This window comes from Balaenoptera musculus, chromosome 19 (genome assembly GCF_009873245.2).
Source record: "Balaenoptera musculus isolate JJ_BM4_2016_0621 chromosome 19, mBalMus1.pri.v3, whole genome shotgun sequence".
NCBI lineage: Eukaryota > Metazoa > Chordata > Mammalia > Artiodactyla > Balaenopteridae > Balaenoptera > Balaenoptera musculus.
In genome coordinates this window covers 42,906,613-42,919,651 of record NC_045803.1, presented here as the reverse complement: position 1 = coordinate 42,919,651, position 13,039 = coordinate 42,906,613, and the positions used below count along the sequence as shown (strand labels likewise).

General features: G+C 45.3%; 1 protein-coding gene across 1 annotated transcript in view; it reads right to left on the bottom strand.

The window, feature by feature from the left end:
- Nucleotides 1–17: 17 nt before the first annotated feature.
- TANGO6 (transport and golgi organization 6 homolog) overlaps nucleotides 18–13,039 on the bottom strand; it is a 178,537-nt gene continuing 165,515 nt past the window's right edge. Inside the window, exon 18 of the mRNA XM_036834024.1 lies at nucleotides 18–763. Coding sequence (XP_036689919.1) covers nucleotides 587–763 — 177 coding nt within the window. The 3' untranslated portion in view covers nucleotides 18–586. The remainder of the gene's footprint in view (nucleotides 764–13,039) is intronic.

Below are 13,039 nucleotides of genomic sequence, written 5' to 3'. Positions count from 1 at the left end.
ACCAGATTCAGACCTGCTATTCTTTCCAGCCAAGATAGTTTTATTCCAGTTTTGCATGTTTTGATAACAATTTCCTTTTCCTCCCTACCTACAATTGCACCTCTGTACCCTGAAATGCCTCTTGAGCATCCAAGGATGACAAGCTCTGGCTACTCCTCATTACAAGAGGGAGAATCTCACCATGAAAGAATATCAAGACATGTGACACATGGGTGGGCCAACCTCTTCTACTCAAGTCGCAAGAGAATGGTCAATTAATCAAATTCCACCGGTTGTGTTAAAAATATACTGCCATCAGGTAGACATCCTTCTCTAAATGCTACAGGACAGTGAAAAATGTGCAGATTAATGAGATCTGTAATCTTTTTGTCTTTTATCGGCACACACTTCAGGCTGGATGCAGGATGGCTAAATAGATGCTTTAGGAAGGTCACCCTGAAGGCACACATGACCAGAGACATAAAGCCACCTCCAGGGGCAGCCATATTGCCAGCACCAAAGGGGCAGTGGGGCCACCTGCTTGAAGGCTTGGGCACTGCTCTGGCTGCTTGGTCCCTCTGCCTCCTCCATGTCCTTTGAGGTTGGTCTATGGCAGGACCATGATCTTTTTCTCCAGCTTCTGTGGTGGGAACAGGAAGTTTCTCATTATCTCATCCAGCTCTTCCAGGGCCAGCTGGGCATGGAGCTTGGCCACGTCATCGGGCTCCAAACGTACCACGTGCTTCAGCAGGTGGTAGAGATCCTTGAGGACGTCCCTCAGCACCTGGATGAGAGAGACAGAGTCATGGCCATCTGTCTACTGTGCCAACATTTCTCAGAATGACCTAACTGCCTTCTCCTGTCTGAGGAGTTCTGTGAGGAAACCCACAGGCTCCTTTAAGAAGATAACGCATGGCCCTCTCAGGTTGGAGATCGAGTGGGGCAGCTGTACTGAGGTGGGCTTCCTTTCGGGCTTCTCACGCACTCCTGACCCCTCACTACACTGGCCTTGGTGCTGCTGCTCCCTTTTAGCCCCAGACCCAAGTGATCCCAGACCCCTCCCTTCAGTTCCAAGGCATGGCACAGACCTCAGGACCACAGGCAGGCAGTACTGCCCAGATGCGGCTGCTCCTAGAGCATGTTTACCAGCATTCTCCTCTCTAGCTCCTACAAAGCCCTCTGTGACACCCACAGAACAGGCACCTATCTTATGAAACGCAAGAGGCTATTTCTTCAGCAATCATGCTTTTCCTTGCCACTACTTTAAAAATTTTCCACCATTGTTTCATGTCCGTGTCGTTCCCTCAGTCACTATAATTTTTTTTCAACTCCAACTCTGCAATGGGAAGCAAGAGAGGACTCCATAGACACAGTCACACCCATTTTTTACATCCAATACTCTGATCTGATGGTCTGATATGGAACTGGGAGGGTGCCAGAGCACCTACTCCCAGGAGCTTCTAATTTTGTCCCAAGTCCTCCTGGCTTGGGAGCCAGAACTTCTAGCAAGAAATGGGTTCTTCTAGCAGAAGAACAGGGAAACTCAGAGTAAGGGGCCTTAGGGATCATTTAGTCAAACGAGGGACTGAAGACTCCAGGTCACAGGGGGTCACATGTCTTGTCTGCAGCCACTTTCAAAGTTACTTCTGGTTGAGGGCTCTTTGCCTCAAAAGTTACTATTTTTTGGGTCAGGTACTGCACTAGGTATTTTCCATATATTATCTGATTTTTATGCCAGTCATATACAGAAAGGAAAGTTATCAGCCCCACTTTACAGATGAAGAAACAGGATTAGAGGGTTAAGTAACCTCCCAAGGTTACTCTGCTAAAAAAGGGGTAGAGCCAGTTTTTAAACATTCAGAGCTTGTGTTCTTGTTTAGTTTTACTGAAAAGGTAATACAGTACAAAAAAGTACATATTAAAAAAATAAGTCTAGGGACTTCCCTGGCGGTCCAGTGGTTAAGACTTCGCCTTCCAATGCAGAGGGTGCGGGTTCGATCCCTGGTTGGGGAGCCAAGATCCCACATGCCTTGCGGCCAAAAAAACCAAAACATAAAACAGAAGCAGTATTGTAACAAATTCAATAAAGACTTTAAAAAATAATAATAATAATAATAAGTCTCTCTTCTACCCCAGACTCCTACTTCCCCTTCTCAGAGGATATCATTCTTAATTTTGAGAAATATTCTAGGTATTTACAAGCATATATATATATGCATGTGCCTTTTTCCCCTTTCCCCCCTTTCTTTTAAAAAATTTGTTTACTTTATTTATTTTTGGCTGCGTTGGGTCTTCGTTGCTGCGTGCGGGCTTTCTCTAGTTGCAGCGAGCAGGGGCTACTCTTCGTTGTGGTGCGTGGGCTTCTCATTATGGTGGCTTCTCTTGTTACGGAGCACGGGCTCTAGGCACTCGGGCTTCAGCAGTTGTGGCAGGTGGGCTCAGCAGTTGTGGCTCACGGGCTCTAGAGCACAGGCTCAGTAGTTGTGGCACACGGGCCTAGTTGCTCTGTGGCATGTGGGATCTTCCCGGACCAGGGCTCGAACCCGTGTCCCCTGCGTTGGCAGGCGGATTCTTAACCACTGCGCCACTTCCCTTCCCTTTTTTAAAGCACAGGATTATATGCTACACCAGTGGTCCCCAACCTTTTTGACACCAGGGACTGGTTTCGTGGAAGACAATTTTTCCACAGGTTGGGGGGGATGGTTTTGGGATGATTCAAGTGCATTACATTTATTGTGCACTTTATTTCTATTATTATTACATTGTAATATATAATGAAATAATTATACAACTCACCATAACGCAGAATCAGTGGGAGGCTTGAGCTTGTTTTCACTTGCCACTCACTGATAGGGTTTTTTAAAATAAATTTATTTATTTATTTTTGGCTGCGTTGGGTCTTCGTTGCTGTGTGCGGGCTTTCTCTAGTTGTGGTGAGCGGGGGCTACCCTTCATTGCGGTGCACGGGCTTCTCATTGCAGTGGCTTCTCTTGTTGCGGAGCACGGGCTCTACGCACGCGGGCTTCAGTAGTTGCAGCATGTGGGCTCAGTAGTTGTGGCTCGCAGGCTCTAGAGCGCAGGCTCAGTAGTTGTGGCGCACAGGCCCAGTTGCTCTGCGGCATGTTGGATCTTCCTGGACCAGGGCTTGAACCCGTGTCCCCTGCATTGGCAGGTGGATTCTTAACCACTGCACCACCAGGGAAGCCCACTGATGGGGTTTTGATATGAGTCTGCAAGCAATTGATTTATTATGGTCTCTGTGAAGTCAAACCTCTCTGCTAATGATGATCTGTATTTTCAGCCGCTCCCCAGCCCTAGCATCACCTCCTTAGCTCCACCTCAGATCACTGGGCATTAGATTCTCATAAGGAGCGTGCAACCTAGGTCCCTTGCATGCACAGTTCACAGCAGGGTTTGCGCTCCTATGAGAATCTAATGCCACCGTTGATGTGACAGGAGGCGGAGCTCAGGCGGTAATGCCAGCAATGGGGAGTGGCTGTAAATACAGATGAAGCTTCACTCGCTCGCCAGCCACTCACCTCCTGCTGTGCGGCCCGGTTCCTAACAGGCCATGGACCGCTACCAGAGGTTGGGGACCACTGTGCTACACTGTTATGTACCATGATTCCCCCCATACCCAACATATTTTGAAGATCTTTTGCTATTACAAATATTGCTGCAATAAACATTCTGATACCCAATCTTTGCAGACATGTACAAGTGTATCTGTAGGACAAATATCCAGAAATGGAATTCCTAGGTCAAAAGGTAATGCACACTGAAAATCTTGATAGCTAGGCCAGAGAAGTTGTAATAATTTATATTTTTACCTATCACTCTGAAAACTCCTATTTCCCCATAGTCTCATAAGTGATATATATTGCAAACTCTTTATCTTGGCTAATTCAGGAAGTGAAAAATAGCATCTTGCTGTTTTAAATTTGCATCTTTTTAATAGATACATCAACTACTTGTATTTTTTTTCTGCTATGTGTAATCAAATTTTCCTTATTGATTTGTAAAAGCTCTCTGTATATGAAAAAGAAAGGTCCATTACCTATCATATGAATTGCAAATATTTTTTCCCTAGTTGGCACTTTTTCTTTGTGAAATTTTTTTTTCCAGTGAAGAAATTTACATTTTTGATGTAGTTAAATTTATCAGTTTTTTTCCTTTATGGTTTCTGGGTTTTGTATTTCGCTTAGAAGAAATGGGGCCTACAATGTTAGCCACTACGCTATGCCGTGTTCTATTTATTAATAATGTGTAGCAAGTTGGGTTTGTTTCATCATATGTAAACATCTCTGACAATAATTGGTTCAAATGGATTTAAAAATTTTTTCGCTCACTACTTTGGAACTTCAAGAGTTGGCTGTATATTGAAGGCTGTGCCAGTGTGCAGTGTGTAATTTCAAAAAAGGAGGAAGATCAGAAAAAAAAGAAATAGGAGAATGGAGACATTCATTCTTTCACTTTTATGGCTTTTCATAAAAACAATGTAATAAATATATATAACAGCCTATATACTATAAACATGGACTACGTCTGCAAAAATACTGATTGCCTTCAGCAAGCGACACTGGGGAGACATGGGGGGGATTATATACCCTTTTGTACCATTCTATGAATATATAACCTATTAAAAAATAAATATGCTTTTTATTAAACTGAATTAACTACTAGACAAAGATTTTCCTAAGGCCATTTAATAGCTAAAAGAGATATAGAACCTGCCTTTAAAAAGGCTTACGCTCTGGTGGGGAGGATAAGTCACGTACATAAGTGAGGACAATACAGAACAGAACACGGTACGTATCCTGAGAGCAGAGAGAGTGTATGAAGAGAGGTTCGAGCAAACAGAGGTCACATTTTAGGAAAAGGAAGTGAACTGAAGGTGGTGAACAGAATGCTGGGAAGTGGTTACTTCAATGGGTAACAAGTACACTTACATCTGTGATGTAGTTAAATTTATCAGTTTTGGGGGTGGGTCTTAGCCCCACAGTCCCCTAAGCATTCCACACAAGTACACTAGGTGTGTAGCATCACACATCTTGGACTTGCTAAAGAATAGAGAGAGAGCTCTTTCCGTCGTTTGATATTCTCGAATAGCACAGGCACTGGGGATTGGATGGAGGAAGGTAGGGGACGGGGTACACAAAACCAGCTCCCCAGGTCACTGTCTGGTCTCCCTCTTGTTCCCTGGGCTCCAGCTGTGCGGGCCTTCTTCCTTTCCTTGTCTGAGCAAAGCTCCCCTTCCCAGCTGAAGGCCTTCGCAAAGGCTGTTTCCTCAGCCTGGAAGACATTTCGCTTCCTCTTCACCCTACAACTCCTACTCACCCTCAGCCTGAAATGCCACTTCCTCAGGGATGCCTCCCTAGCTCCCATCTAGGTAAGCTTTCCTACCCTGCCTATAGCTCTGTTTGTAGCCCCTATCACAATGGTAATTTAAATATTTATTGTGTAATTAAAAATACATTTTCCTCACTAGCTCACACGTACTATTGACACTGACACCACATCTTGCCTTGTTCACCCTGGTATAGTCCCAATGCCTCATATAGTGACTGGCACATGACAGATACCTAAAAAATATTTATAAATGAAAGAAGGCATGCATGCATGCTATTCCTGGCCAGTTTCTTACTTGGTAAAAACTAAAACTTCTAAGAACATCCACTGAAACAATGTTGGGAAACCAGGGAATACATATGCATGTACCCGCTACAGAATACAAACTGCGTAATTTCGGGGACCCCACATATGAGTTCAACATGCTCACATTTGCATTTAAAATCAGCATGGCACAATATAAAGATGAACAGTAAAATCCATGCTAATAGTCTAACATTTAAAAGGTTTTCAACTTAGAACAACATTAATAGCAAATAATAAACACCTTGACAAGTGAAAGGAGAGAGAGACTGGAAGAAAGGAAAAAAAACTCTATATTTAAAAACCTCAAACGGCACTTTTTCCTTGTTTTTCTGAACAAGGGACCCCGCAATTTCATTTGGCACTGGGCCCCACATGTTATGCACCTGGCCCTGCAGACAACTCTCCGTGCTCTTTGCCCAATGTCGCGGCATTAAGTGCCTGAATCCTATGGGCAAACCCCACAAAGATGCTGCCCCATCTCTGCTGTGCAGCTGTCTCCTGGGTTTTCTCCCAGAGCTGCTGGGTCACACAGGAGTCAGGTCTCCAAGCGCAGGCGTCTGCCTCTGACTGTGCACTATGCCCGACTGCTCTTTCATAACCTAGCTTTCTCTTTCCTCAAGGCCAGCAGTGTGAAAAGGAGAGACGATTCTGGAAAGAGGATGGCTCCCCACAGCTACTGACTCATGATTACTGACTCACTCAGTAAGCGTTATCAAGGGCCTACTTCATGCCCAGGCAGTGTGCTGGTGATAAAAAGGTGAATAATGCGCGAACCCTACCCTCTGGCAGCTACAGCCAGCGGGGAGGCAGACACGCACACCAGGCAGCGTGATCCTCAACCTAAGAGATAAGTGTAGGTGATTCTGCGGAAGCAAAGGAAGTGATTTCCGCCTGCAGAGGTGGATGGAGGAAGAACGTTTCCCTACCATGTGAAAGGGCCTTTGCCTTGACTTTTATCTGTAGCCAATGGGTGGCACCAAGGAGTGGCCTGGGGAAGTTTTACTGTCCCCTCACTCTCAAACCACCTCAAATAACTGCAGAGCCTAGGCAAACCCAGCACGCTTGTTATGTGAATAGAGCTTAAAGGCAAGGCTCCTAACACTCTCCAATAAATTACAGCCCAGTGTCTCTTCTATAGAAATTCTAGTGTTTCCACTGTGTATTACAAGGTCATCTTTCTTTTCTTCTTTTTCTAGAGGAATCTTTCACCTAGTCAGAAATATCTTAGAGATTTTTTGCTAGAGCATCCTAACATTCAAAGTAAGGTTAGCTTTCTTTTCCTTGTTAAAAAGGAAAGTTCTAAGGCATTCTGGTCTGCTAAGGTACTCTGTTCTTTCCTGGTGTGGGTAGGAATTTTCTCCTTGGCACTGCTGTGTCCTTAAAATAACAATGATGCTTGTGCAAACACCACTTTGTACTTGAGGGGTGCTGAGTTCCTTGTTATCAGTTACCGGATCTCCTTTTTTTAGGTACTGAGTGTTAGGCAAAGACTCCTTCTTAATTAATGGGTCTATCTTAGCAACCCACCCTGGAACGGCTTCTCCCCAATCCTTGTAGCGCTTGGGATCCCACACATCACAGGACTTCCTCTGGACTCCCCAAGGATCAAAGCTTCCCGCCAGCCAGGGACTGTCACCAAATCCCGTGGATCAGGGGCTGAATACAAGGAGAGTTCAAAGGTAAAGTTACTCACAGGAGCCTCTGTGGTGGGTAGGATATAGGCAATCCCACAGAGGAAACCTCTCATTAAGAGTTCAGCACACCTGCTCTTCATCCCCCCACGCATCAAGGCCCCAGGACTGCAGGGAAAGGTGGAGGTGGAGGGTGTGAGTGGGGTGGGCCGGGAATATCTTAGAGAAGTACCCAGATTCCTAGTCTGAAAACTCTTTGGAAAGGGGTGGGGTTCAGGTCCTTTATTAAAAGAATTTAGAGTGTGAGTGCAACATGCACACACACACTTTCTCTCCTCCTTCCCTCTCCCTCCCTTTCCAGGTGCCAGTTCCCCGGAGCACACAAAGCTGATGCTTCAGGGACAAGGGCAGTCTTTAGGGTTAGACGTGGCTTGGCACAATATACTGAAAAGGGGACCGTGTGAGCAAAAGACTGCCTTGGGCACACAGGTGCACTTACAATGGAAAAGCAGGAAAACAGTGTTTGACTTTCAATGAGCTTGACCCCGAACACACCCAGAGTGGTTGTTGTATCTCTGCATTAAGACCTAAAGAAGAGGGCTTCCCTGGTGGCACAGTGGTTGGAATCTGCCTGCCAATGCAGGGGACACGGGTTCGAGCCCTGGTCTGGGAAGATCCCACATGCCACGGAGCAACTGGGCCCATGAGCCACAACTACTGAGCCTGTGCGTCTGGAGCCTGTGCTCCGCAACGAGAGGCCACGATAGTGAGAGGCCCGTGCACCGTGATGAAGAGTGGCCCCCGCTTGCTGCAACTAGAGAAAGCCCTCGCACAGAAACAAAGACCCAACACAGCCAAAACTAAATATAAAAATAAATTAAAAAAAAAAAAAGACCTAAAGAAGAAATACATGGCGAATATCTTTCTTCTCTTTAGTTCCTAAATTTATTTATTTATTTGATTATAAAAACAATATTAACCACAACCCAGAATATCTGGGAAACAGAGGAAGGAAAAAAAATCTTTAGTCAAACTACCTCTCTAACACAAACTCCATTACTAAAGACATTTAGCAATTAGTAGATTTATTTCCATTTAAAATAATTTTAATATTTTAAAAGTCACACTTCTAGGTGATTTTACAAATGGAACTTAGGTGAATGAAACTGCTATTCTTTTGTATTATTTTGTGAGATCAATAAGACACAACACAAATGGTGATAGATGAGACATTTACAGAAATAAGAATTCTAGAAAGCATGATCTAGCAGAGGACTGCCCACCTATACTTTTGTAATATATAAGGAAAAAATGGGTTACTAAATATAAAAGAATTAAAAAGTTAAATGCTAGCATACACTGATTGTCCTTAGAAATTCAGTCTTCTATAGAGCTAATAGAATTGTGGCTCCCTTTGCGGCTAAGAAGTAAGTACTGGGCACAAGACAAAAACAGAGAAAGAACAGGGAAGTCAGACATTGAAATAAAAGGCAGGAGCCGACACGAGAAACAAGTGAACCGGAGTTGGTGGCTGGAGACCAGCCTGGCAGACAAAAAGATTCTCTAGATTGGGGCCCAGAAGAGGAGGAGACCCCAGAATCCAAATAATTCTGTTTAAAGACATGCTGAAATAAGCATTAGGTATGGTATAAGGAAGCTGTAGGTCAACCTCTGAGAACCCTCATTTTGACCACTGTGCTTCCATGTTATAACCAACATACGGCTTGGTGGCTGAGGGAAGTGAGAGTGATGAGAAGAGACTAGTTACAGGACAGAGTCAAGGATCACAAACAGAGCACAAGTCAGCCGACATTTCCCGAACTGTATGCAGGAGACCATGCTCAGCATGCTGGGTGGTGAGGGCCAGCTGCAGCCTTCAGGAGCTCACCACTACCTGGGGGAGACAGACATGGACAGTTGAACCTAATGGTCTGCTGGCAGGCGAATCGGGTGAAGTGAATCCTGACACCCCAATTACCAGCTGGGGAATCTTGAGCAAACCACCTTGGCTTTCGGAACCCCAGAGATCTCCTCTGTAAAATGGGAATAACACTGCCCCTTTGAAGGTTGTTGTGAGAATTACTGTCTATAAAGATCCAAGCACAAGGATTTGCACGTGATGCCTGCTGCAGAAGCGGCACTAATACTGTGATCTCTATGAGGGCCAGGACTGTCAATCTTGCTGCTCTTCTATCACTGAGGCCTCGAGCAGAGCCTGGCACGCAGCGGCTCTGGCATGTAGTAAACCTTTGACGAACAAATGAATGAACGAACGTATGATAACAATAGCTAATCCTCACACAGTACCTATTTATTATGTGCCAGGTGTGGTTCTAGGCATTTTATCTACAGTAACTCAATCCTCACAACAACACAACGAGAGAGGTACTGTTATTATCCCCAATTTGCCCACACAGCTAGTGACAGGTGGAGGCAGGATTCAAACCCTGGCAGCCTGACTTGGAGCCAACGCTCTTTATTAACCACTGTATTATTCTGCCTCTCCAAGTGGTTATTATTTTCACTACCATGAAGTGGGGAGCATAAAGCACGTATACTGCCTACCTTACAAGTTTATTGTGAGATCAAAAGAGATAATGCATATGAGAGTACTTTGCTATCACAGCGTGGTGATCAATAATTCAAAGTATCATTACTACTATTATCCTGACACTGAGGTAGTTGGGTTTACCACCAAGCGCCTAAGAAAATGAGGGGAAAGGCACGGCTCTCAAAATGAAAAATAGAGAGCAGGAGCCAAAGAAAGAGTGCTCAGGAAGATGAATCAATGGAGGAGAGTTAGAAGAAAAGGGAAGGGCTGTAAAAGAGGGGAAGAGATTCAATGCGGTGTGATGTGGTATCAGGGCCAGAGTCGGTACCTGACAGTCGGGAACACCATCTGTGCCACTGCACAGAGCTGAAAGCACCAGCAAGGACTCTCCTGGGCAAGCAGAGAGCAGCTAGGCTCTGAGGTCTTGGAGGCGAGCAGCCTCTCTAGGATAATGGGCAGGAAACAAATAAATTGGGGAAGTAGAATGGAGGTAGACAATCTGGACCTCATTCAGGGAGCTCTGGTCTAAAGAAGGATAAATGCTTTACTGATAAAACCCCAAAGTTCACTTTGATGGGTCTGTAAAAAAGAAATCAGGACCAATTCAAACAGCAAGACGGGGCTTTTGAGACACTTCATTGAAAAGCGTTGGGTGGGTCAGCAAAGAAAGACAGGATTACTAATGTCTAAGAGATTCCTATCCATGCCTGACAGATAGAGAATCTCAAACATGCTGAAGTTCAGGGCGGCATTCTTGTTAACTGGAGGTTACTGAGCTTTCCAAAAACCTTTTATTCCTAAAGTGTTTTTCTCTGCTAGACCTAGAGATAAATGGCATTTTTACCCTTTCCGGATTGTGTCTGGCTGTTAAATAAAGAGGGCATCTCAAGTGCAAGTTGGAGATGGGTGGGGAGGCGATGAGGGGGTATCATGCGTGATTTTCATTGAAGAATAAGGGGGAAAATTTAACTGGTTATGTGCCCAAAATGCCACAGGGATGTAGACAGTCTGGGCAGTTTACGGACAAAGACCAAGACGGCCTTCATGGTTAACCCCTGGGAGGGGTGACAGCTCAGGGATCCTAAACAGAAAGTAGGTGCTGAGCGTCTCCACTCGCTGTGGCAGGGACGGGCGCAGCAGCCGCGGTGGCTCTGGGAGCCGCGGTGGCAGCATCTCTCAGAATGTCTTTAAATAGCAACCTGAGGAAGGCAGCAGCTTTCCTACACCCCCACAGGCACGGAAACAGGACAGAGAAGGCAGGGGAAAATGGCCGGAGGACGTGCAGAGGCAGCAGGCTTGCGGGAGAGGTAATGGGGCGCTTTGTCCTTAGAAGGTGATTACAATCCCAGCTTTCAAACTGTACTCAATTACCACGCCTAGGGGGAAAGGGCTTCATCTTTCTTGGCCCTCGAAGCTTCCCTGCTGAGGGAGCACAGTTCCGCTCCCTTTCTGCACCTAACGCCTCCCACAGGGGATTAGACAGTGCCTGCAAAGGCTCACTGCTACCATTTACTGAGTGTTTACTACGCTTCAGTCACTGTGCCAAGCCCTTCACGCACATTATCTCATTTAATCCTACGAGGTAGGTGTTATTAGGCCCAGTTTGCAAATTAGGGAAAGGGGATTTAGAGAGGTTTAGTGATTTGCTCAAGGACACAGCTAGAATTCAAACCTGCATCTGTCAGGTCTAGCTGCAAACCCTGTTTTTAAACGCGTGCAGTTACTAGGAAATCCAATAGGCAGGAGGATGCTGTGGAGAGAATCTGACCTTTTCCCTGCACCATCAAAGCAGCTGATTTGGATGGGGCCTGGTTAGGGAGGAGGGGGAACAGCAACTGGGCTACTGGCTGACTGCAGGGTTTGGGTTTCCTCTGGGGCACTGGTTTGCTTGGGGCATCCTGCATCACCCCAGGCTCACCCGGCTCACACAGCCTCAGGTCCAGCTTGATTGGCCATGAGGGAAGTGCAGGCCACTCTCCTTAGGGGTTCTGCTTAGTGGAATTCAGTGCTCTGTGCAAGATGCCTCAGGAACAAAAGGTCATAGAGTTAGACCAAAGGTCAGAGAAAACCACAGTCACTGACACATCAGAGGCTCTGGTGGGGTTGGTAGTATGTGCTAATATACACATAGCATAGGATAGACGTGGACTAGGCCGGAAAAAGCAACCTGCCCACCCACACCGAAGTATGGCTACACAGCCCAAACTCTGCCTCTGAGCGACACCATCATTCTAACATAGTGATTCTCTACCTTTGCTGCACAGTACGATTCCATGGAGAACTTTTAAAATGTCTGGGCCCCCACCTCACACGTAAGAATCAGAATCTTAGGGGTAGGGGCTCAGGGCTTAAAAAAATTTTTCTTTTAATTTCTTTTTATGCTCTCCAGGTGACTCTAACGAGCAGCCAGGATGCAGCAGTGCAGCATGTTAGGAAAAAACACTGGGTAGGAGACAGTAAGAGATATGTCATGGTTTCCAAAGAAGAGATCACTACAACGACTCTGCCCATGAAAAATCTAAGTGCCAAGAGCAAGGGTGACAGGATTGGGACATGACCTGCTGCATTTCTTGGAATTTTCTTAACTATGGACAACCAGGTTTTTATTTTCCAGCAAGGGGACTGGGTCAAAATCATTTTTGATGCACAAATTAAGACTACATCTTTTTTTCTGAAATATTTAAAAAATATGTTCTTTGGGACTTCCCTGGAGGTCCAGTGGTTAGGGCTCTGCACTTCCACTGCAGGGGGCACGGGTTCGATCCCTGGTTGGGGAACTATGATCCCACATGCTGTGCGGTGTGTCCAAAAAAATAAGTTCTTAAACATGTGTATTGGAGTGCAATTCTTAAGACAGAGAAAGTTACAGGCTCCCAAAAGTCATCTGTAAGAAAGTGAAAGGATAAAACGCAGGCAGCTGCCTCCTTTACTAGGTTAGCTGTGATTATGGCAGAAACCTTCACACAGATGGGAGGAATTAAGGGAAATACATGTGCTAAAATTTTGACAGCAATGTACATATATATATATATATATATATATATATATATATATATATATACATTGTGTGTGTGTGTGTGTGTGTGTGTGTGTGTGTGTGTGTGTGAAGCCAAGTTTTGAAATGCAGACAGTTCTGGCTGCTCGTCAATATTCATTCTGTCACTGCGCCTCAGGACTCCCTCTCCCAGCTGATTTGGGGACAGCATGTCTACAACCCAACTGC